The sequence below is a fragment of the Canis aureus genome, chromosome 23 (genome assembly GCF_053574225.1).
Source record: "Canis aureus isolate CA01 chromosome 23, VMU_Caureus_v.1.0, whole genome shotgun sequence".
NCBI classification, from domain to species: Eukaryota; Metazoa; Chordata; class Mammalia; order Carnivora; family Canidae; genus Canis; species Canis aureus.
Genome location: NC_135633.1, coordinates 40185380 through 40210666, shown reverse-complemented (window position 1 = coordinate 40210666; position 25287 = coordinate 40185380). Strand labels below are relative to the sequence as shown.

Below are 25287 nucleotides of genomic sequence, written 5' to 3'. Positions count from 1 at the left end.
CCCCCATCCCAGGATCTTGACTCCTCATTCCTTCTGCCTACACAGACAAATGGAACAGGGTTTGAAAATGTAATAGTCTAGGAATAATTAACTATAAGACTATTAATCCTTTAAGACTAATACCCAAACAATAAGCATGAGTACCAATTATTACTAAGCATCATATTGTTTTTAGGTGTCCAGGAAATCAGTGGACCATCCATTCTCTAATTAGAGGTGTAGAAAGCACATTAGTGGAATCACAGAATGAACATGGATAATATAGTTTTTGCAGTTCACTTTCCCTTAAAAAAAAAACTCTTGTATTTTCAAAATATATCACTTCAAGTTATGAAAGGATAGACTTATACTAGAGAACAATACAATAAGGATCAAGCATGAAAAAGGAGGAAAATGAGAAATGGATAACTACTTAAATAGATGTTATCAAACAGGTCTTGGTTTTCTAGTCTGCTGATCATCTGCATTTCTAAAAAGAATTACAATGTTGTGCATCTTCTGTGAAACTCTAATATGCTTGCTAGTAGGGAACTTCATTGACATGATCAAGATTCTTTAAAATAGAACATATACTAAATTGAGTAAATTTATACTAAAACTACAAACTACTATAAATTCTTAGTTAATGTCTATATACCCTTCCAGTATGTAGTACTTGAGTAGTACACTGAGTACTTCCAGTAAATTATCATTACAATAAGAAGGAAACAAACAACAACAATAAAACAATAAGAAGGAAACAGGAATTAGGGGACACCTGGGTGGCTCAGCAGTTTAGCCCCTGCCTTAGGACCAGGGTGTGATCCTGTCCTGGGATTGAGTCCCACATCTGTCTCCCTGCATGGAGCCTACTTCTCTCCCGGCCTGTGTCTCTGCCTCTCTTTCTCTCTGTCTTTCATGAATAAATAAATAAAATCTTAAAAAAAAAAAAAAGAAACAGGAATTACAAAACAAACATTAATGGAGAAAATGCTCAGTAATTCACAGAAAGAAATAAAGAAAGATCTAGGAAGAATAACAGGACATTCAGATATTTGTAAACCAATGCACACAGCAGAGGTATTTAAATTTATGTCATGATAAGATTAGCATTATTCTGAGATTTGGAAGAATATGTTCCATGATAGGAATACAGCAATGGAAGGAAGCCACATTGTTCAAAAGAAATAGATCTAATAGTAGTAAGGGGGAAATAAATAAGAGAAAGAGATCTCATCAGAAGAGATAGGTATCTGCAAATTTGAAGCTCAAAACTTTGTGCCAGCCCTCTAGGTAGGGATTAAAAAAAAAAAAAAAACTATAATGATATTGTTGGAGGAGGGTATGGTGAGCTATCCAACTGATCACTTCCCTTTTTAGCTTCTGATACACTTCTTTCCTTCTGGCTGGTTACCTTAACATCTGTGACATATACTTTCCTTCTGCCCTTCCCTAATATTGATGTTATGCCAGACCTCTGGGCTCTACTCTAATCTGTATCTGTGCATTTCCTCATTTATTGTATTTATTTACAAATCTCTTATTTCCACCTGTAAATAGATGATACCTAAACCTATAACTTCCACCCTGCTATCTTTCCTAAACCTCTGCTTCCACTTACTCAGTAACTCATCAGACAATCAAACACAACATGTCCAAATTGGAACTAATTATCATCCCCATAAAATGTGATCCTTTTCTTCCTACAGCCTTCATCTTAGTTAATAGCTCTGCTATCGACTTGGTTAGAAGCCTCTCTCCTGACAGTTCTCTCTACCTCGTAATTTCTTTCAATTCCAGCTCCAAAATGTCTTTCCCAGATCAATGTTTTCTTTAGTACAATGACTTAGTTTTTGCCCTATCATCCCAGAACTATCCTCTTGTGATAGCCTTCTGACTAGTTTATTCACCTATAGTCTCCACTTGCCATCCTGATCTCCTGTCTTCCTAATCTGTCTTCCCCCACCACTAATCTTGGCCTTGAGACAATATAGTTCATGAAAAATCTTAGGCACAGTGTGGGTGATCACACCTGGGAATTATCACATAAGACATTCACCCATTGGATAAGAAGTCAGTCTGACAGTCTAAGCTTGAGCTGCCAGCCAAGGATCAATTGTACAGTCACTAAGCTTACTTATTCAAAATAAGATTCCTTTGTCCTGATTCAAAATGCACTGATTCAAAATTTCCTGCTTTGGACTCTCGAATTGTATTTTTGTAGACACCTCCTCAAGTGATTGTGATGCATATCCATTTTTGGAATCTCTAAGAACTTATCCAATTATAAGATTCAGTGATTATAACACTCTAATCAGAATCCAATTTGCTATTCCAAGAGAATAGTTACAAAAGTATTTTGTGCAATGGCAGCATCATTGAACTAAACATAAAGCCTTCTGGGTGGTTCACATTAAATGAAAAACATACATTTGAATTTATAAATTCTGGTAAATTTGTGAAGATAATCACATCACATTAGAACCACGACTTATGCACATTTCTTCCAACACATATATCTAATGGGATTTTCTTTAGTTTCATAAATGATGTTAATGGGTTACATGGGAAGAGTTCAAGAATATATTTGATATAAAAAGAGTAGTGAATGCTGTCATATGCAAAACATTTAGGATTAGGGTACTAAGTACATCTAGATAAAAACAATTAAGAATTAGCAGAACAGCAAAGAAGGAGTAAAATGAAAGCCCTTAAAGTAAATATTTATACATTTTTTTCAGTTAATTCTTTTTAGCTAATGATTCCTGCTTCATGCACCACATACATGTTTCTTTTTTTTTTTAAGATTTTATTTATTTATTCATGAGAGACACAGAGACAGAGAGGCAGAGACACAGGCAGAGGGAGAAGCAGGCTCCATGCAGGGAGCCCGATGTGGGACTCTATCCTGGGTCTCCAGGATCACACCCTGGGCTGAAGGCAGTGCTAAACCTCTGAGCCACCAGGGCTGCCCCATACCTGTTTCCTATGTCAGTAAGTTACTGTGGATGTTAGCAGCTTATGACCTAGGAGGGGAAACAGGCCCTGTTAGAATTAACTACAGTAGATAATAAATTTCATTGTCACATCAATGTTCTAAATAAACAGTTATGGAAAAATAAAGATAGGAATGATAGATTAATCCCTATTTTCCTATTGTAAAATAGTCTCTCAAGGAACAAATCCATAAATATGAAGCTAAATGCTATGGTTATGTATGGTATGCTAAAGTTTTAAAGATTGAATTCCAACATATAAACTGCATATATGAATACAGATGCCTAAATATAAGGATACAGGTATACTCATTAGCAATGAGGTATGTGTTTATTTATAATGAATAACATTTTGTGAAATAAAGGTCTCATATTTAGTCTGGGCCATCCACATTTTTTTAACTTAAAAGCATCTTGTTTCAATATTAAATACATAGGACAGCCCGGGTGGCTTAGTGGTTTGGCGCCGCCTTCAGCCCAGGGTGTGATCCTGGAGACCCAGGATCGAGTCCCACATCAGGTTCCCTACATGGAGCCTGCTTCTCGCTCTGCCTGAGTCTCTGCCTCTCTCTTTCTGTGTCTCTCATGAATAAATAAATAAATCTTAAAAAAAATAAATACATAGGATTTTTTGTTTGTTTTGTTTTGTTAGAGAGAGCAAGTAAGGAAAAAGGAGCAGGGAGTGAGGGAGAGAGAAAATCTTAAGCAGATTCCAAACCCAGCTTGGAGCCCAACATAGGGGCTTCATCTCATGACCCTGAGATCATGACCTGAGTCCAAAATCTAAAGTCAGATGCTTAACCAACTGGGCCACCCAGGCACCTAAATACACAGACTTTTTAAATAAGACTGCATTTTCCCATTGAAACAATTCTGTAAAGTGTGCTGAAAATCCTAGGCTAACTCACAAATCCCATTAAACCCATGATGAATTTAATAATAATAATAATAATAATAATAATAATAATAATAATAATGGTACTATTTGAAGTCAAGATCTTGAAGAAAGGAACTGGCAAGGCAGAAATAAGGGACAGAGAATGTTTTCTTTCCTTTTTACCATAGCTGCATTTAGCCATATTTTGAAAAGAACCACATGCTTCTTTGCTATCATTACTTGCTGTCTCCCTTAGCTTCAAGTAACCTTTGGCATTCAAAGCCACTTACTACACTACCCTTGACCATGGAATATAGTAATTTAATAGGAAAATCTTATACCCATATCAATTAGGATTTGATTTGATATTTCAGGGATGAAAAGTAGCTTAAACTTTATTTTAAGGGTATATTTCAGGGATGAAAAGTAGCTTAAACAAAGCAAATGTGATATCCATAGTCTAGAGCTAGTCAGTGGTTCCATGGTTAATAAGGATTCTCTTCCGAACTCAAAACACACTTTCTGTCCTGGAACTCTATCCACCGTGTTTATATTCCAGGCAAGAGAAGGAGAAAACCGGGAAGGGCAATAGCTTTTTAGCTATTCTCCAAAAATGAGTCATTTTCCTATAAGGAGTATCTCTGCTTACATCTTTCTGGCTAAAACCTAAAACCTAAATCTGATTGCAAATGTTGCTGGAATATGTAGTGTTGTAGCTGCACCCTTTACCAGCCCCAAATGAAATTAGAGATCTGTTGCTGAGTATAAAGGAGAGAATGGATATTTGTAGGCAATTAGTTGTCTCTGCCACATTCCTCAAAAGTCCAGTCCTCAATTGTTAAACTCCTTTCCTACTCACTCAGTGTGGTTTCTTTATGTTCCTGTTCTGTAATAAATGCTACTTTATACATATACCCACACAGGGAAGTGACCCTTCTAGAGCAGTGGTTCTCAACTGTGGCTGCATGCTTAGATGCACTTGCAGTGTCTTTTAAAAATTCTGATGACAAGACCGATTAGATCAGAAACTCTGACAGTGAGACTCAGGCCACAATATTTTAAAAAAATGTCTCTGGGTGATTCCAATGTGTAGCCAAGTTTGAGAACCACTGTTCCTAAAGAAATATGAAAAAAAGGTACATAACCCAAATGATGCCAAGTTTTGCCATTTTTTTCTGATGTGTAATGAAGTGATATAAAAACCTGCAAGCCATGAGTTGAGAGTAATTTTTGGAGTGTTGGCATTTCCCACACAGGCCAATGGTTTGCCTTTAGGGTCAGTTTTCCTTTACTGCCCCCCTTTTGCTTTTATTTTCTTTTTTTTACTAATAAAAATTTTTTATTGGTGTTCAATTTGCCAACAGACAGAATAACACCCAGTGCTCATCCCGTCAAGTGCCCACCTTAGTGCCCATCACCCAGTCACCCCCACCCCCACCCACCTCCCCTTCCACCACCCCTAGTTCGTTTCCCAGAGTTAGGAGTCTTCCATGTTCTGTCTCCCTTTCTGATATTTCCCACTTATTTTTCCTCCTTTCCCCTTTATTCCCTTTCACTATTATTTATATTCCCCAAATGAATGAGACCATATAATGTTTGTCCTTCTCCGATTGACTTACTTCACTCAGCATAATACCCTCCAGTTCCATCCACGTCAAAGCAAATGGTGGGTATTTGTCGTTTCTAATGGCTGAGGAATATTCCATTGTATACATAAACCACATCTTTATCCATTCATCTTTTTTCTAAAGTATCTTCTCTTCTATAACATTGGAACCATACAATTCTCTGAAAATCCTAACTTCACAGTGGATTCAGGGACAACATAGATGGGTCCAAATGTTGGTCATCCTTGATGCCTTGACGTCTCAAGTGGCCCCACATCCATTTCACCTCTATATTGCTTCAAATAATTTTTAAATCTGTCTACACCTTTATCTCATCGCAAATCCACACAGCAACCAAAGGTATGTTTAAAACTGGTCTGCAATGTCATTCTTCTCTGTATATAGAGCCCACAAATGATTTCCTATTGGTGTAGTTCTCTCTTTCCTGCAAGATCCCTTCCTGCCTACTTCCCAGTCTTACCTAGGACACACATCTCACTTGTATGGTGGCTCCTTTCATACCTTCAGTGCCTCCTAGCTCTTTCCTTACAATTAATCTCTATGTACCAAACCTACTAGATGCCCAAACTCAGGTAAACCAATATTTCCATTTGTTCATTCCTGTTGATGGAGGCTTTTTTTTTTCTTTCTTTCTTTCTTTTTTTTTTTTTTTTTTTTTTTTGAAGGAGGCTTTGATTGCTCCCACAGACCATATCAGGAACCGTGTTATACTTCTTAATGGCCCTTATGGTAGTTAGTAATTATTTTTTAAAGATTTTATTTATTTACTTGACAGAGAGAGAGAGAGAACAAGCAGAGAAAAGAAAAACAGCAGAGGGAGAGGGAGAGGCAGGCTCTCTTCTGAGCAGGGAGCCTGATGGCTCGATCCCAGGACTCCAGGATCATGACCTGAGCTGAAGGCAGATGCTTAACTGACTGAGCCACCCAGGCATCCCAGTTGTTAATAATTATTTAGAAGCACTCCCTCCCCAGTTATTTCTTAGAAGAGCAGGGAATATGTTCTTCACCATTTTGTTTTCAGAACCTAGAACAGCTCCTATGACAGAGTATGTGTTACTATAAAAATAAATATATTATGAATGAATATATGAAGAACTGAGTAGTGTAGGATACTGAGATTAGGAAGGTAAATTGGAGTCAGAGTGAAAAGGTCATAAGCAGCTGCTTGTAACTTAGGCAGTTTTCTTAGGTGACCCAAGTAAATGTTTCTATCTTTTTTTCGATATGTGTCTGTCTCTGCAGGTTGTGACTTGATCCCAGTACAGTATCTCCGCTGGGGTGACCCTGAGCCCATTGCAGCTGTGGTGTTTGCCTGCCTCGGCCTGCTGGCCACCCTCTTTGTCACTGCAGTCTTCATCATTTACCGTGATACACCTGTAGTCAAGTCCTCCAGCAGGGAACTCTGCTACATCATCCTTGCTGGCATCTGCCTGGGTTACTTATGTACCTTCTGCCTCATTGCAAAGCCCAAACAGATCTATTGCTACCTTCAGAGAATTGGTATTGGTCTTTCTCCAGCCATGAGCTACTCGGCCCTTGTAACCAAGACCAATCGTATTGCAAGGATCCTGGCCGGCAGCAAGAAGAAGATCTGTACCAAAAAGCCCAGATTCATGAGTGCCTGTGCCCAGCTAGTGATTGCTTTCATTCTCATATGCATTCAGTTGGGCATCATCGTTGCCCTCTTTATAATGGAGCCTCCTGATATAATGCACGACTACCCAAGCATTCGAGAAGTCTATCTGATCTGTAATACTACCAACCTCGGAGTTGTCACTCCTCTTGGATACAATGGCTTGCTGATTTTGAGCTGTACCTTCTATGCTTTCAAGACCAGAAATGTCCCAGCCAACTTCAATGAGGCCAAGTATATCGCCTTTACAATGTACACCACCTGCATTATATGGCTGGCCTTTGTGCCAATCTACTTTGGCAGCAACTACAAAATCATCACCATGTGTTTCTCAGTCAGTCTCAGTGCCACAGTGGCGCTGGGCTGCATGTTTGTGCCGAAGGTGTACATCATCCTGGCCAAACCAGAGAGGAATGTGCGCAGCGCCTTCACCACATCTACCGTGGTGCGCATGCATGTGGGGGATGGCAAGTCATCCTCAGCAGCCAGCAGATCCAGCAGCCTAGTCAACCTGTGGAAGAGAAGGGGCTCCTCTGGGGAAACCCTAAGGTAAAAGTTGTGGGGGAATATTGTGAGGCACTGGCCCCTAATAACCGAAGCAATGGCATTTGCTTCATGGGGCTTTTACTTTTTTTTATTTTTTATTTTTTTTCGGTTTTTTCATGGGGCTTTTAAATGGGAAATACCTGACTGAATGAAACTATGGGAGGCAGAGTGCTGGGAAAGGGGCGTTGGGCATTCTCACTGAATGGTTTTTGCGGGGTTAATTGGATGTGGACCCAGTTACTTACACCAAAGCCAGAAACAGAGAAGTTGGAATAAAGAAAAAAAAAAAAAAAAAACAGTTTCAGCAAAAAGGAAATGAGGTCCTAAAGGGCAGGGAGAGCATAGTTAAGTCATTAAGCCAAGGCAAGGACCTCCAGGTCCTAAGGGGACAGAGATCCATCGGGAACCAAGTTCTACTTTACCAGGACAGAGTAGAGAAGGTTATTGTTAACACAGAAGACTTTGCTGAGCACAGAGTGCCATGAGCCTTACATATCTGACTGTGCTGTGTGCCTGAACTTTTTTCAAGCCCAGAAGAGCCCTTGACTGCCCATCCCACAGAGACACGTGAATGCAGAATCTGTTTTACTTCTTAATGGGCAACTTGAACACTTTGGGAAATGTTTAAATATTCAAAAAGGGCAAAACGACAAAATGACCTTGCATATAAACAACTAGCCAGTTTCCCATGTTCTCTGTTGCCCACGGTCCCATCCCACACTTCAAGTTCAACATCCCAGGTAGTAGTTATTGGGCAATTCCCATCTGAAAAGACTCTGAAACTAACAGCTAATGCTTCCCCGCTTCCCCCATGAGGGACTTCCTTGTGTGAAAAATGCCTCATAAGGCACTTCAAAAGGTAATGAAATCTTTTTTTTTTTTTTTCAGCCAACTGAGATCTGTATTTTTAATAAACATCTAGAGAATACTGGTAGCATAGATTGCTATATTCCATGCTATCCCAGAGATAGATGTTTCCTTAAAACCTGTTTAAATATGACAAACTTTAAGAACCTTAAGTGTAACCTATCATCCCATAGAGCTGCTCAGATTTATGCTCATGGTAAGCCTGGCTAGTAATCACTTTTTTCTTCCCTGCTTCTCTGGATAAGGGAAGACTGTGGCCTCTGTGAGGGGACAATGTGAAATTAGTGCAGCTAATAACTTCACAACATGGAGGCAATGAGATCATCTTATCAGTGGCTTGGGAACAAATTTGGAGGTATTAAAAAGGCCACATAGATTGTTACTGGGAATAAGGACTCCCTCCACTTAAGAAGTATATATAAGAAGAACTAGTCTGGGTATTATCTGCTTACTTACAGAGATTGTACAGTTTTCCTAAAGTCTAGACAAGTAAATGGAAGATAAACATCTTTTTGAACGGAAGATAAATAGCTAAATATTATTGCTTGAATGATTCTCTTATAATTTAGTCTGCATGGAAAGTCCAACCTTTCTATCAGCCCTAATTCTTCAAAGCCTGAATAATGGTGATGGTAAAGATACCATGTCTTGTGAGGATTGAAAAGCACTTACAAGATACTTAATCACATAGCTTAATTCATTTGCATTATTATCTTGTATCCTAGCCTCTTTTAATTTTTTTTCTAATTCCTATATGCCTCTCATCTCTTTCCATGTACTCTGAGCAAGGTATTTAACTGAATCGTAAATCTTGAGGCAAACGATTGTGCCTTCTACTTCTTTAATAAATCATGGCAATGTCATGGTCTATCCACAAAACACCTTTCATATATCTGACATGCCAGAACATTTTCCATCTGCTTTCCTGACTCCTCTCTAGAATATTCTTTTTCTGAAATTCTGCAAGATCAGCCTTTTGTCTAAGGAAATTTATTTTTCAAACTTTTATTTTACCAGTATTTCTTTAAACTCTGTCTTCAAATCAAACTTTCCAAGGCATCTTGATAAGTCAAACAGACAGGCTACTAGAGGGATGGAGTTGTGAGCCTATGCCTAAGCACCCCAAAAAGTCACTTAGGGCAGGTTTCCCAGACAGCGTGGAGCGATGGGGAAGAGCACTGGCTTTATAGGTCTGAACACTGGCCCTACCTGCCATTCCTTCTCTCTGAGCCTGAGTTTCTTCATCTGCCAAATTGAAATCCTATCACCCACCTCAGAGGATTATAAAGAGTGAAAGAAATAATATATGTGTAAAGGCCAGGTACACAGTAGATGCTTTACTGAAGATATCAGAGTACAGAGCCAGGCAGCCCTGGGAATGAATAATGACGGGCAGCATCACTTACCAGCTGTGGAACCATAGGCAAATCAATTAACCTCTCTAGGCCTTGGTTTCCTCCTCCGATGAATGGAGATAATGAAACACAGCCTTCACACAGGATTGTGAGACTAAATGAGTAAATACGTGTAAACTATATGCCATGCAGTAAGCACTTCTTAAGTGTTTGTTTACTATTATTTTTAACTACATTAACGATCATCAGTCTTCTTCCACACCTGAGAGTCTCTGTCAGGAATGCAACCTGGATAATCCTAATAACAAAAAGAGCATTGTAAAAGGCAATATAGGTCTATAGACATATTGATTACGCAGCCTGAGCTTTCCAGAGCATCTCCATTTTTACGTGGTCTAGTTCCTTGCCAGATTGTAAAGCATACCCTCTGTCCTAATTTAAGCAAGGCAAACTCCTTAGAAGTGGGAGCCTTGTCTACCCTGTCATCACTCTACCTCCAGTGCCTGGAAGTATCCAGAAGGGCACTTGACACACAGAAGATGCTTAATAATCCGTGTTATATTTATTGATCCAATAAATTTGGGAAAATAGGAATGTGGTGATTATTTCTTGCTTGTGTTCAGGTGTGCATATTACTATCCCCTAGTGGTTCTACTACCTTTCATAACATTAAGCCTACTGTGATCTGTATTACAAATATCCCCTGCACCCCCACAGTTTCCAGTTTCTGCTCAAGAATTAGGTTATTAATTCCATCCATTAATATCATGTTTTGCTATGATTCTAACATACCTCTAGTAACATTAGGTGACTATTTTCAACTATTTTGTCTCTACTTTAGTAAATAAGGGGCAACAGAAATAACACAATTTACTGATAGTGCCTATAGAAAACAGAAATTTTTGGCAATATTTTAACTTGTTTTCCCTAAAGGGCCATGTAGTCCTTGATGATCAGATTTTGCAGTCAGTAGCTTTGGATATTAGAATTTCGAACAGTGAGAAGGGACCTTTGACACTTCTTGAGTTTTCTGTACATAGTCTTTGGCAAGACAGGCTATAGTCTGATTATATAGTGACTTCTTTTTGCCATTAACTAGCACATTCAGGCTGGAACCAGCTTTTGATATGGAGAAGAAAGGCCAGAAGAAGCTGTAATATCCTTGCATCACACACATCCCCTACCAGACCTTACCCCTTTTAGCTATTAACCTATAAGATAATTTAGATTCAAATAAAATTATTTTCTTCTATGTCTCCCAAGAGCTCTCACACTATTTCTGTGATCCAACATCAAGATGTTTAGAGTGTTGATATGATATTTATCACATTGTAAGATCTAACTGGTTACGTATGGATTTATCTTCCCTTTTAGTTTATAAATTCCAGTGTGTATCACATTATTTATCTCTAGGACTTAAACAATGGGGGAAAATTGAACTTAGATGCTTGTAATATTTTCACATTTTATTCTAAATTACCTTTATTAGTTGGGTTTCTCAGGCTTGAATTCTATAATATGCCAATGAGCCCATCAATTGGAATCTACAGGAGGCTTAAAGAGTTAACTTAAATCTCTGACTGTAGGTCTTTGGGGGAGAAGCAGCTTCTATGCTCTGACCAGCCTGATTCTGCTTTCTTCCATCTGTTACATAGAGAGGCAGGCTACTATAAATCCAGACTGGATCTGGGCCATGTTTGAAAAGGCCTTATGCATATCCCTTCCACATCTCATGGCAGACAGCTAGGGATCCATTTTAAAGATGACAGTAATTGCATACTTTAGAATAAAAATAATACCTCCTGAGGTTATAGTGACTGTGTTTCTAAAAGTTAGGGCACTTTCTTGCAGCAATGGATGTAGAGACATAGATGTAAATATAGCAAGCTAGTGTATAGTTCTGACTTCGGAGCCACGCCTGGATTCAAATCTAGTTGTGTGAATTTGAACAAGGTATGCCCGTGTCTTTCTTCAACTGTAAAATGATAGATAATGATCCCTGTTGTGAAAGTAAATGAAGTGATATATGTTAAATGTTTAGTATTCACGCAGAGAAAGCACATAATAAATGGTAGATAAATCTTTTAGAAATGTATTCACCTGCAAGTAAGACAAAGCTTGATTTTTAGAAACTCATATGATTTGTATGGGTTCTACTTCCTTTGTGTTACAGGAAACTTGTAGACAGACAGCTCCTGGTGGTCCTCCAATGCTCAGTGGTTCCAGAGCCAACATCTCCTCTGTTCTCTGGGTCTTTACTCATGGATGCACAATGGCTTCATGTGTTGCATCCTTTTATTAGGGAAAACAGTGGTCTCTGAGGATCCTGTAGCTGCCTTTCTGTCTCATTGGCCAAAGCTGTCTCATTTAGCTACCCCTAACTGCAAGAGAGTAGAAAAAGGTGCTCATTTAGCTTTTGCGTCTTCTATAACGGAAACTGAAAGGGAGAAGGGAGTGTCAAGTGCTTGTTGGATAAGCCCATGAGTAGTGTCTACCAAGGAAAGCAGCAGTACCTAGTAGTAGTACTGGTAGTAGTAGTAATGGTGGTAAAATTACCTAGTGGTCACAAAATATTGAAAGTAGAAGCAATAATCACTCCCATTTTTCAAATGGGCACCTTGAGGTCCCGTGTGGTTAAAACACTCACCTACCATCTTGTGACCAGGAGTTACACACAGCTCTTAACTCAGACCTTTGCCCATTAATATTAGAGCTGAGCCTTCCCCAGAATGTGTTCTTTAGAAAGCTAGTCTCACAAATCGTTGCATGAAAAAAAAAAATTGTTTGGTCAAACAAGTCTTAAAGAACTCTGACTGTTCTTTTAGAATAATGTGACTGTGTTTAGAGATAAACACTGAAAAGTTTTGCAGTGTAGAATCCATTCATTCGTTCATTCTTTTCAACATTTTCCCCGATCTTGTTGAACACAGGACTATTATTTTCAAGTAACTCTCTTAACAATCTGGAGAACTGACACTACAAAGGGGACTCACTATGGAAAATATTGTCAGAGCCAAAGAGAAGACATGTTTCTGGGGAGACTGAAGAGTCGTTCATATATCTTCAATGAGAAGAGGGACAGAAAGAGCCAATTTCCACCTCTGGTCATGGAGAGAGAATCACTTTTGTTCTCTGAGCACCTACAGGAAAACTAGAGCTAATTCTAACAGATCTAGCAGTTTTCTGGGAAGTGAAACAGGCTCACTTTAGAGCACCAAAAAGAAGAGTGCCCAGAATCATTCAATTCACTGAAATAGCAAAGGGAGATTTTTATTTAAACGAGAGTGAGTCACTATAGATTTTTTTTATATAGAAACATGCTATTTATGCCATCAATGTATAGAGGTCCCTGTGATTAACATTTTGGTTCTAGACACTAATTTTCCAGCACGACATGGTGCAGCATCAAATCATTGTCAAGCAGATAATGCCATGCTTCCGTGTAAGGCCTTCACTTCAGCTGCAAATTGACAAATGAAGACAAAATCAGTTCTGAACTAAATAAAGCACTGAATTTGATGAGTCTAAAGTTCTGGTTCTACAAGATTCAGAATTTTCAGGGTGGTGGGCTGCATTTCTCGGATATAGTGGGCATTTCATGGCTAGATTAATGACAGAGGCCTGAAGCTCTAAATCACACGTTTTCTCAGAAGGTAAGAGCCTCGCTGGGGATTCTACTCAGGCGGCAGGAACATTAGCATAGCCTTCACCTTAATTTTAGAAACTATCTTTTGCCGCTTTTGTTTTAATTAACTAATTAACTTTGCTTTCATTGACATTGTCAGGAGAGCCCAGTCAGACTATCTGCTAAAGCAACCGCTAGACCTTTCACATCCATTGTCCAAATTATAATTTGTCTGGAAAATTGGTTCTCTTCTGTGAATGCCAATACACCCCAACTATGCTCAGGGCTTTGAGGATTTCCATCTGCTTCGATTTCATTGAGGAGTTATTAGTCGGTATGAAGCAGTGTGTGTGTTATCTCTTCCTCTTTCGAATCGGCTTCCTCTTCCTTCTATCTTTCCAGATTGTTTTTATCTTCCAGGGTCCAGCTCCCCCACTGAAACCCTATCAGATTAAACTGCCTCCCAGATTTTCCCTCATCTGGACTCTTAGAACACTCAGCACACATTCCTCACACTTTTTTCATTTATTATTTATACAAACAGAACGGAACATTGTCAGGCACTGTGGTAGGCCCTAGAGGCTGGAAGATTGTTTTGTATAGACGTGATATTTTCACAACTATCTAAAGCTGTCTTAAAAGCATTTCTGTCTTCCTCAGTGGCTATCATTGTGCCTGACACACAGCAGCACTCAGCAACAGATTCTGATTTGGGTAGGCAGCAGCTCTTAGGGCTCACACTGCCATTACAGGGAGCAAAACTAACCATTTTGTTGACTTGATTGCCCAGATTTTTATCTGATGATACTTTGTTCAAAAAAAATAAGAAAAAATTCTTTTTGCTAAAAGCCAACTTCTTGTTTTTAATCAAGCTTCAATTGAATGCCTGCTGTGTGCCAACACTGTTACAGATTCTGGGGATACAAAGATAAGTAAGAAACAGGTTTTGAGGAGCTCTCAGTCTCCCAGAACAGACCTGGAAATTGGTTAAGTTCAATGAAGTGATAGAGTGCTGTGATAGGAGTCTACGAGGAAAGAGGGGCCCAGAGGCAGAAGCAGCAAATTCTACATGTGGAGAATTAGAAAAACCTCCCAGAGGATCCAATTCAAACAAGAGATACAATTTAAATACTTTATCCCTGCTTAGACATCCTCAAGATTCACCAGCTAGGATAGGATAGAGCCAGACTTCCTTACTTAGTGGCAGGAAAGGCCCCTGGTGGTATGTATGACTCCTCCCACGGCCGGCCTTGCATCCAGTCACTCCCTGCTGGGCTTTCCATTCTGACCCACTCAGTATTCTTGCTTTCAGGCCTATAGCAGTGCAGTTCCTTTGTTATAAAATATACTTGCCCCACCACCCTCAGCTCTTACCCAACTAACTCACACTCATTTTTGATTCTGCTTCTACTGGAATTCCTGTCCTGACCGTCTGAGACTGCATTAGGTTCCACTCTTTATGATCCACATGAGCCATGTGCTTATCCCTATAGCACATTTATCATCCTGTGTTGTAATTACACACGTACATGCATATGCATGCACGTGTGCAGACACATATCCAATCACACACTATCATGTGAACTTACTAAGCACAGGATCCATGTCTTCATTTTTTCTGTGCCATTGGTACCCAGCACAGTGCCAGGCACATAGCACTCACAAATGTTTGTTGAATAAATGGAAAGATGGATGGATATACGAGTAATGAAGTGTGAACTACACTGCCACTTGACAGTGAATACAATGAAGGGCGGAAGATAGTGAATACTGATATTCATTGAGCACTTGGTGATCGGCCACATGAAACCCCTTATGTGTATTATCTCTTTTAATTCTCAAAACAATCCCCATCTTACAGATAAGTCAACTGACGTAAACAGAGGGTAATTTACTTGCTCAAATCTATAAAGAGTGTAAGCAGAAGAGGCAGACTTCGAATAAAGAAAGATAGGCTGACTTCAGGCCCCATGCAGGTAACCAACCATTCAACAGTGGTCCAGCTCTTTGTATTTTGTAGTCTGAACTGAGAAAAACTGAGACTGAATGGGTGTGAAATGTGACTTTCCCCCAGGAGTTTCCCTATATCTTTATGGCACTGTACTCTCTTGCCATGGGTCATTCCTTCACCTGAGCCTGATTTGACTTGTGTTTTTATCTCAGAATCCTCTGAGATAAAATTTGAACTTGAAGGGCTGCCTGAATCTTTTCTATTTAGTAGTGATTTTTCACTATCTGTATAGATTTTGTGTGAAAAAAAACTGACTTGTTTTTACTATTTATAGTATTTTTATACTTGTTATTTTATTATAATTAGGAATTATGAGGATTGACACTAATTTCCTATATAATTTTTTTTGTTTTTGATATGGCTAATCTCTGATAAAAATTTCATGAAACAGGCAAGGAATCCTAATATTTCCCACCTTGACCCAGTCCAGTTTAATGCCAACCAGTGTTTTTAGAGTAATCACCGTACCCTAAATACACCATTGAATTCTAGGAACATAAAGAAAAATAAGACACAAACCCTGCCCTTAGGAGCAGCTCACAGAGTAGTGGGGAAGGTCAAATTACATACAAATCATTAATTTTTGTAGTGTATGAATGAAGTGGTAAAGGAGACAATGCTCAGGGAAGTCAGGCTAAAAAGGACACTTTGCCCAATCTGGAGGTTTCAGGAGGTTTCCTGGAAGGGTGATGATGCCTGCATTGAATCCCAAAGAATGAAAGATTATATGAACCAGGTGAAACTCATGGGGAGTTTCAGTTTGGGGGAACAATATGAACAACAGCCCAGAGGTATGACCCAACACAGTGCAGGCAGGGAATTGCAGTGTGTAAAATGTGTGTGGGCAGGTGAAGGGAATGGACTGGAGAGGCTAAGCCTGAGCAAGGGGTTGTCAACTACCCACCTTTCAGCACCCTTCCTTCCTTTTTTTTTTTTTTTTAAGATTTATTTATTTATGATAGACATAGAGAGATAGAGAGGCAGAGACACAGGAGGAGGGAGAAGCAGGCTCCATGCCGGGAGCCCGACGTGGGACTAGATCCCAGGACTCCAGGATCGCACCCTGGGCCAAAGGCAGGCGCTAAACCGCTGAGCCACCCAGGGATCCCCTGTGCAACCTTCCTTTCAATAGCCTTTTCGGTTTACCATCAGATTCCTCATACTCCTGACAACCTCCCAACCCAGCGGGATGCCTCCCCACCTACCCCCAGCCAAAACTTAGGTGTTCTCACCCTTCCTCTCTGCTAGAGAATAGACAGATTAGTTTGTGCTCTTATCATAATGATCCTTAGTGACTTGCTCCATCCTTTATAAAGTAAACACTTTTGAGCAACTACTTTATTACAGAGACTGTGCTAAGTACACACACACACACACACACATATATATAAAATCTCACTGGATCTTATACAGTATTTTATAATAGAAAGTATTATGCCTTCCACAGATAAGAAAAGAAATAACTGAGACAAATAGAGATTAAGCAAGCTTTATTTAGTGCATATTTAATAAGTAGTAAATTTGAAATTCAAACCCAGGTCTTTATGTTCTTACAGCCCTTTTTATTTTAATATTGCCTTTCTGATGGATTCATTTTCTCAACCATATATATCTCATTTTACTGTTGATAAACAAAGCCACTGTGAATGTATTTCTGCCAAATAAAATAATTAGTATTTTGATTCTATTTTTTTACTCCCAAAGAAATGACCCTAACGGTAACTTTTTTTTTTTTTTTTTTTTTTTGGTATACAGGCAAATCAATTGGGGTGACATAATGGAACAAGGTAGCCTGTCAGCCAATCTTATTCTAACCTGGCAGAACTAGAGTGGTATAGGAAGTGAGCCTGGTTAGCAAAGATATGGATTCCAATCCTGGCCCTGCCACTTACAAGCTGAGACATACAAGCACTTCATTCTCAGAATTTCTAGACAATGAGAATGAAACTTTTCATCATACTTTGTGTGATGCTCACAGGATCGTTGTGAGCATAATACAGAGTATGTTCCACTGTCCTCGGTTCAGGAGATGTGAGTTTCCTGTACCCTAATCATGGGGTCATCTCAATTCACGTCCCCCAATATATAGTTCTGGTGACATAATATGAGGTTTCATGACATCATTCTTCAGGAAAGGTACTGAAATGGAAATATTTGACTTTGGGAATCTGGCCTCAATTCAAAGTAAATCATTGCTGCGTCCTGGGGGCCCATGGTCTTCTAAAGTCCCATTATATTCTTAGGTAGTTGGTTTTGAAGTTTCTGTGACAATGTTTTTTCAGAAGTCAGACTTTCTTCAGAGTTTAAAGGCAATTGGTGTTAGCCACTTTTCCCATTGCCCTTGTGGTTTTGGCAATGCATTTATATTTCTTCATGAGAAAAACTTTTTTATTTTATTTTATTTTATTTTATTTTATTTTATTTTATTTTTACTATTTTGATTCTAAACTTGGCCCAGATGGATCCATTTTACTTAATATTTAGAAACTAAATGATAATCACTGTGGTAAATTTTATACCATAACATGATATGAAGCACTCTTTGGTAAGGTGTGTGCTCACATTGTTCACTTACATTCAGCCAAAAAAAAAAAAAAAAGAAAAGAAAAAAAAGGAAAGAATCACAGCATCCCTTCTGTGTACAAGTTTGCTGCCTGGCCTTGTTCTCAGGCTTCACAACTACACACTGCTGATGGTAGAAGCATGACTCTCCCTCTACTGAGTTAAAATGGCATGGCCAAAATGCAAACTTATAGCACTGTTTTCTCTAATTCATGTGGCTTTTTTAGTGGGAGACAGAGACCATGACATGGCAAACAAAGATTTGTCAATGACCTTGCTTACTCTTCTTAAACAAACAATAACTGAAAAACAAAGTGTGGTAATCCTAATGAAGCTCCCAGAAAAGGTAAAGATAATTACAATCAGCATTTGTTAAACAAGTGCCAGTCATGTGTGAAACAATATACTATGTGTATTGCACATTAGTGTTTTCTAGAATAAAGCTCCCCAACCCCAGAATTTCTGATGCAGTAGATCTGGTGTGAGGCCAGAGAGTTTGCTTTCTAACAAGCTTCCAGGTAATAATGATGCATATTGATGAATATGCTGGTGACATAGGGATCACATGTTGATAACCATAGACCTGCATATTCTCAACTAACAACAACTATGCGAATTCAATATTATTTATTTTATTTTTTACGATTTTATTTGAGAGAGATAAGAGAGAGCACATGCAAGGGGGAGGGGTAGAGGGAAAGGGAGAGAGACAAGCAGACTCTGCACTGAGCATAGAGCTTGATATGGGCCTCAGTCTCATGACCTGAGATCATAAGCCACCCAGACACCCCATGAATTAGATATTATTATTATTCTCTGTTTTAAAGATGAGAAAACTTAAGTGCGGAGAGGTTTAGTGATTTGTCTAAGATTGCACAGCTCATAAGAGATGCAGTTGGGATTCAAACCCAAGTCTAAACACATGTTTTTTTCCACAATAACATGACTGGCAAGCCTTCAAGAGGATATATTAAGTGGGTGATTATTCCTCCTTCCTGTTTGCCCCATACTAGGACTTCTGCTCTGTGGACTCAAACTCTAGGGCATCACCTGCCCACCTGAGCATAAGGTAATAACACTGCTATTGCCAGAGACTTGCTATTGGTTGGGTTATTAAGCATACTTTCCACTCTCTGTTCATAAATTCCACAGCAGTCTCTGAGAAGACTCTAAAATGTTCTCCCACTTTCTCCCTATGTGACTGAAAGATACACACTTTTACCTCACCGGAGCCAGTGTCCAATCAGGAGATCAGCTGCCATTTCTCAAACAACAGCATTGGTGTGAAATGGGAGGGGTCGTGGTTAACTAAGGAATGGGAAAGATGTTGGGATGTAAATTGGCTAGAATTTCAGTGTATGGTCACCATATAATATTACCATAAAAAGAAAAGCAAAATCAAACCAGCTAAAACACTTTCTTCAATTTTAAATGGCATGGGTGAAACAAGGGAGGTAACAGAGTAGTTTAATATCAACATGTATGTCCTCTGTGGTAGGCAGAGTAGTGACCTCCAAACATGGTAACATTCCATTTCCTGGAACCTGTGAGTATGTTACCTTACATGGCAAAAGCGACTTTGTGGGTGTGATTATGTTAAGGATCTTGAGAAGAGACTATCCTGAATTATTGGAGGGAAACCAAGGTAATCACAGGGTTTGTTATAAGAGGAAGGCAGGTGTATCAGAGTCAGAGAGAGACTGAAGATGTTACTCTGGAAGACCTGGAACTCAACTAAATGATTGTATTCTGACCATCACATTCCCTAAAAGATATCTTGGCTTAGGCAGGGAGAGAGGAGATAACGGTCTTCTCCACGCAAAATTCTGGTGAGGTTCCATGACATTCTATGGGGGTTTACTTTGGTCATATGTATCACACGCACACGCACACACATCCTACCAGAAATCGCTGAGAGCAAGAACATTTTCTTATTTATCCTTAGGTTGGGTAGGAGCTCAGTAAATGGCTATCGTGGTAATATAGGAGGTAAAAAGGAGATCTAGCCATACTGATCCCTCCTACTTACGCTACTCAAAGGATAAAAGGTTCCCATTATTCTACATCATCCATCTCAACCATTCTTCATGCCATGTCTGTTCATTTCACTCTGGCCTCCACCAGTGTCTTGGTCAGAAACTGAAGACAGCGAGGTCCACTTGACCCTCTGGTGGGAGTCAGGCACTCCAGAGAGTATGTTCTGACTCAGGCACACACATTATGATACTGAGGGAAAAGGCACAGGAGGAGCATCTGAAGGAAATAAGAGGGTATTTGAATTCAGGGTGAACAGTGCCTGGTGCTCTCAGGGACTACCCAGCCATGGGGTACAGCCAAGTGTGCAGCCCGTTGCTGAAAAATGGACCAGGGCAGAAGTTTCTCTGCCACACACAGATTTAGTGCCTTCTAGGACAGCAAAATGAGAACCAAATATCCTAGCCCAAGTGGACCAGCAAGCACTTTTCCTGTTTGTTGGGTTAACTAATAAAAATATAAGTAAGAAAAAATTGATCTCAGCATCCACTCATAACAGAAGTTCAACTTTAGGACTCCTTTTAATCTCAAAGATATTGGAAATGTCTGATGATACTTGAGAAAAACCGAGCAAATTGGCTTCAGAGAAGAACTTACAAAGACACATTAGCAGAATGCTAATATGTTGAACTGGAGCTAAGCAGATGCAGACTTCTGATGTCTTGCCTGTCTTTTTCACCTTCAAACTCCAAATCCCTGCATCAAAGCACATGTTATCTAATTTCCCCTTGGACATTTCCAGAGGCTTTCATTTAATTGTATTCACTGTGCAGACACTGCTTTGTGACTGCATCTCCAGGGAGGACAGTGCCAGACAGAGAGCAAGCCGCGAGCTGAAAGGAGCAGACAGCCTTTCACTCCAGGGCATTTCTAGCCATCCTCAGTGGTGCTAGTGAAGAACCGGGCTCTAAGTGTCAACTGTTTCCGGACCTTCCCCTTTCTTCCTTTCCTTGCCCCAGCAACCCTCCATGCCCACCCCGAGCAGCAGCGGCCTGATCCTTCTTCCGGCCACTAGGTGGCAGGCGGGGTTCTCTGGGCAGCTGGGGGAGGTGGGGCGGGGTGGGGTGGGGGGAGAAGTGGGGAGCATTTCCCTGAGCTTGCGCGGTAACAATGCGGGACCGTCACCGTGGGCTTGTACAGACAGCTGGATGCAAGCAGCTGGAGGCAAACTGTTGTAGAAAGTAGTGCGAGCAGTAGATGTGCAGTTTCCCAGATGTACTAACTGAAGAATATTCCTAACACAAACTTGTAGGTTTTCCCCTCATCATTGATAACACATTTCCATACCTATACAGACGGTGCATATAAAAGCTGGAGGAAAAAATCAGCATTACTTCCTACATAGTGATGGCTAAATTTTAAAAACAGACATACTATTGTCATACGCTGTAGAGGAGCCTTACCTAAATATTCTCCTGCCACACACTTTGTCACCAGAATTGCCTTTTTAATTCAGTTGATCATGCTTCCACTGTCTATTCTTCAGGAATTAAACCAACTTCTATCAAGATCTTTGATTTATTGGGGATGCAACAAGTGCCCATGCATACTATTATTTAATCCAATTCATTTCTTTTTTTAAAATTGTAATTCTAGTATAATTAATATACAGTGCTATGTAAGTTATAAGTGTACAAGATATTGATTCAGCAATTCTGTACATTACTCAGATAAGTATACTCTTAATCGTCTTCACCTATTTCACCCATTCCCCCACCCACCCCCTATCTGGTAATCACTGTTTTTTTTTTCTATAGTTAAGAGTTGGGGGTGGGGGGGTGTTTGTTCGTTTGTCTCTTTTTGTTTACTTGTTTAATTAAATTCCACGTGAATGAAATCATATGGTCTTTGCCTTTCTCTGACATATTTCACTTAGCATTAAGACTTCTAGATCCATCCATGTTGTTGCAAATGGCAAGATTTCATTTTTTTTGTGGTTGAATAATATTCCACCATGAATGAGATAGATAGATAGATAGATAGATAGATAGATAGATAACATCTTCTTTATCCATTCATTTATCCATGGACACTTGGGTTGCTTCCATATCTTGGCTATTGTCTTAGTGCTGTAATAAACAGTGGGTGCATATATCTTTTTGAATTACTGTTTTTGAATTCTTTGAGTAAATACTCAGTAGTGAAATAAGTGGATCATATGGTAGTTCTATTTTTAAGTTTTTGAGGAACCTCCATACTTTTTTCCACAGTGGCTGTACCAGTTTGCATTCCCACCAACAGTGCATAAGGGTTCCTTTTTCTCCACATTCACCCAACATTTGTATGAAAATGTGTTGTTGATTTTAGCCATTCTGACAGTTATGAGGTGATATCTCATTGTGGTTTTGATTTGCATTTCCCTGATGATGAATGGTGCTGAGCATCTTTTCATGTGTCTGCTAGCCATCTATATGTCATTTTTGGAGAAATGTCTGTTCATAGCTTCTGCCCATTTTAATTGGATTATTTAGGGGCTTTCTGGTGCTGAGTTGTATAAATTCTTCATATATTTTGGATACTAGCCCCTTAGTGGATATGTCCTTTGCCCATTATCCCAATGAAGACACCAAACATTAGAGAGACAAAGACACTTGCCCAAAGTGGTAAGGGGCTAAACCAGGGTTTGAACACCACTATTGCAGTTAAGAAACTTTAGCCCTAAAATGTAAGGCTCTCTCTAAAACTGGACCTTCTGACTGAGAAGCCAATCTGCCCTGTCACATGCTAGGTCACACCATTTCCAGAGGGCATCAAAGCATGATGAAGGGGTAGGTAGCCTTTTACTTCAATAAAAGTTAATGAGTCAGAGTCTGCACCATTTTGTACCAGAGTGCTCAGTGCAAGTAAGATGAGGCTCGGGGCTGCCAGAAGGAGGCAGATGAGAAAGGACACTGAGTATGGGGTCAGGCAGTCACTACTACTAGATTTAAAATCAAGCTTTTAGACCCTCCAGCCAAAAGTTTAAACAGGCTGAAACTACAGAAGAGAAGGTGGAGTGTAAGACGTGAAATGAGGATGATCAGAATGCTGATGTAGATGCTAACGGCTAACTGTTCCTGAGCATTTATACTGTGTCAGGCATTATTATCAGTGCCTCAGAAACTTTCATCAGATCTTAAGACAACCCCATGAGGTGGGTAACATTTTATGAATGAGAGAATCAAGGCACAGTGAGGCAAAACAAATTGCCCAAGGACAGATACCTAGAAAGGGTTCTAATCCCAGGAGCTTGGCTTTAGAGTTCACAACCTTAGCTACTAGAAATTGTAAATGCTAATACTATATTTGAAAGGGTACAAAGAATTTGTAGGAATCAATTAAAGGTCAGGATCGAAAGAAGACATTCGTAAAAGTGTCATCTTTACTGTATTTTAATTTAGGTTGGATACCCTCCTGTTTAACCCCCTTGCCCAATGAAATTATTACCCATTGCCCCATTTTCTTTTATTAACCCTTAGTACTATCTCTTTCTGTGAGACTTAAAGCCACTGTCTAGAGTACTCTGCTGAGTTATGATCTAGTTAAGGTCCAAAGTCAGTGCAGTTTGGTCATCAAAGCAAGTATGCACTAGAAAGACATTCCAGGGGTTTGTTGTTGTTGTTGTTGTTGTTGTTTTGGCTGAAATATCCACATACTGCAGATAGCACTTACTGAAATTAAATTAGCACAAGGAATAGGGTATGTTTCCTAACAGAATCAGACTAAGTGCATGGTTACATTTTTACCAGTTATGATTTTTTAATGATTTATTTTTATTTCCTTTCTTGAAATGAAGACTATTTGTAAAGTTATCAATTTAAAAATATGTGAAATGGTGGAAAAATACCTTTTAAAAGTGGTCAGGTTGGGCACCTGGGTGGCTCAGTTGGTTAACCTCTGACTCTTGAGTTCAGTTCAGGTCATCATCTCAGGGTCCTGAGATTGAGCCCTGTGTGGAGCTCCACACTCAGTACAGAGTCTGTTTGAGATTCTGCTTATCTTCTCCCCATCCTCCTGCTCATGCTCTCTCTCTAAAATAAATAGTCTTTTTTTTTTTTTTAAGTGGTCAGGTATGGTTGAAGTCCACCAAACATTTTTTAAGCACCAATTTCATGCAAATATTTAAGTCAATTTTTAGAATTCAGTGTTTTTGACATCCTGAATAATTATAACATACAAGACAGGACATCAGAGGAAAATATTATTTTGACCAAGAAATTTAAAAATTACCTCATCATCACTTCTCTAGACATTATCATTGAAAGCTTTTCCTATTTTTACATTTTCTCTCTGGATAAAAGTTACACCTTCAACCTCATTGCCCAAACCTGTGTCAATCTTGACTCTTCACTTTCCTTGATGCTTCACATCCAATCAATCATATTCTCAACTTACATTACCTTATCTTTTGCATTCTCACTGATACCGCCATGGATCAGAACTCCATAACCTATTGTCTGAACGACTGACACAAGGTCCTAAATCTCTATTATTGATACACCAACCTGTCCCAACCAGTGCCAGAGCCATCTTCCTAAACATTGAATTTGATCACATTACCCAACCTTCAAATAGTAGGAATATAAGCCTTAAAATATAAAAATCTAAAACTCTTTTACAAACTCACAAAGCCCTTAAAGACCTGACCCTTCAAGACTTGACCTTCTCAACCTGAGGTCCAGGCACCAATCTACTCCATCAATTCCCCAGTGGCCCTTCCACCAGTGCTTCTCCAAACACATACCACATATCCCAGCAGTACCAAACTGCATATAGTTCCCCAAACATACCATGCCTCAGCTATTTCTTTGTTTGGTATGCCCCAGCTTGTGTATGTTCTATTCTTTTTGCCTCTACTAATACCTGTATTTATCTTCCTTCTACCTAGAAAACACCTTCTTACCCTCCAATTCCTAATCCAAATAATATTCCTCTTCATAAATTGCGTTTCCATTGGACCTACTGAGTCCCTTCATGTAGAATCCCTCAAATTGTATTATATTTGTTTTTCTCTGCCAGACTATAACTTTCTTTTTAAAAAATATTTTATTTATTCATGAGAGACACATAGGGAAAGGCAGAGACATAAGCAGAGGGAGAAGCAGGCTCCCTGCAAGTACTCTGATTCAGGACTTGATCCCAGAACCCAGGGACCATGACCCAAGCCAAAGGCAGACACTCAACCACTGAGCCAC

At 39.4% G+C, this 25287-nt stretch overlaps 1 protein-coding gene across 5 annotated transcripts in view; it reads left to right on the top strand.

Annotated features, from left to right (window-relative positions):
* GRM5 (glutamate metabotropic receptor 5) overlaps positions 1-25287 on the top strand; it is a 519134-nt gene that overhangs the window by 454256 nt on the left and 39591 nt on the right. For all 5 annotated transcript variants that reach the window (XM_077867373.1, XM_077867375.1, XM_077867376.1 and 2 more), the window contains exon 8: positions 6723-7662. In XM_077867373.1, coding sequence (XP_077723499.1) covers positions 6723-7662 — 940 coding nt within the window. The remainder of the gene's footprint in view (positions 1-6722; positions 7663-25287) is intronic.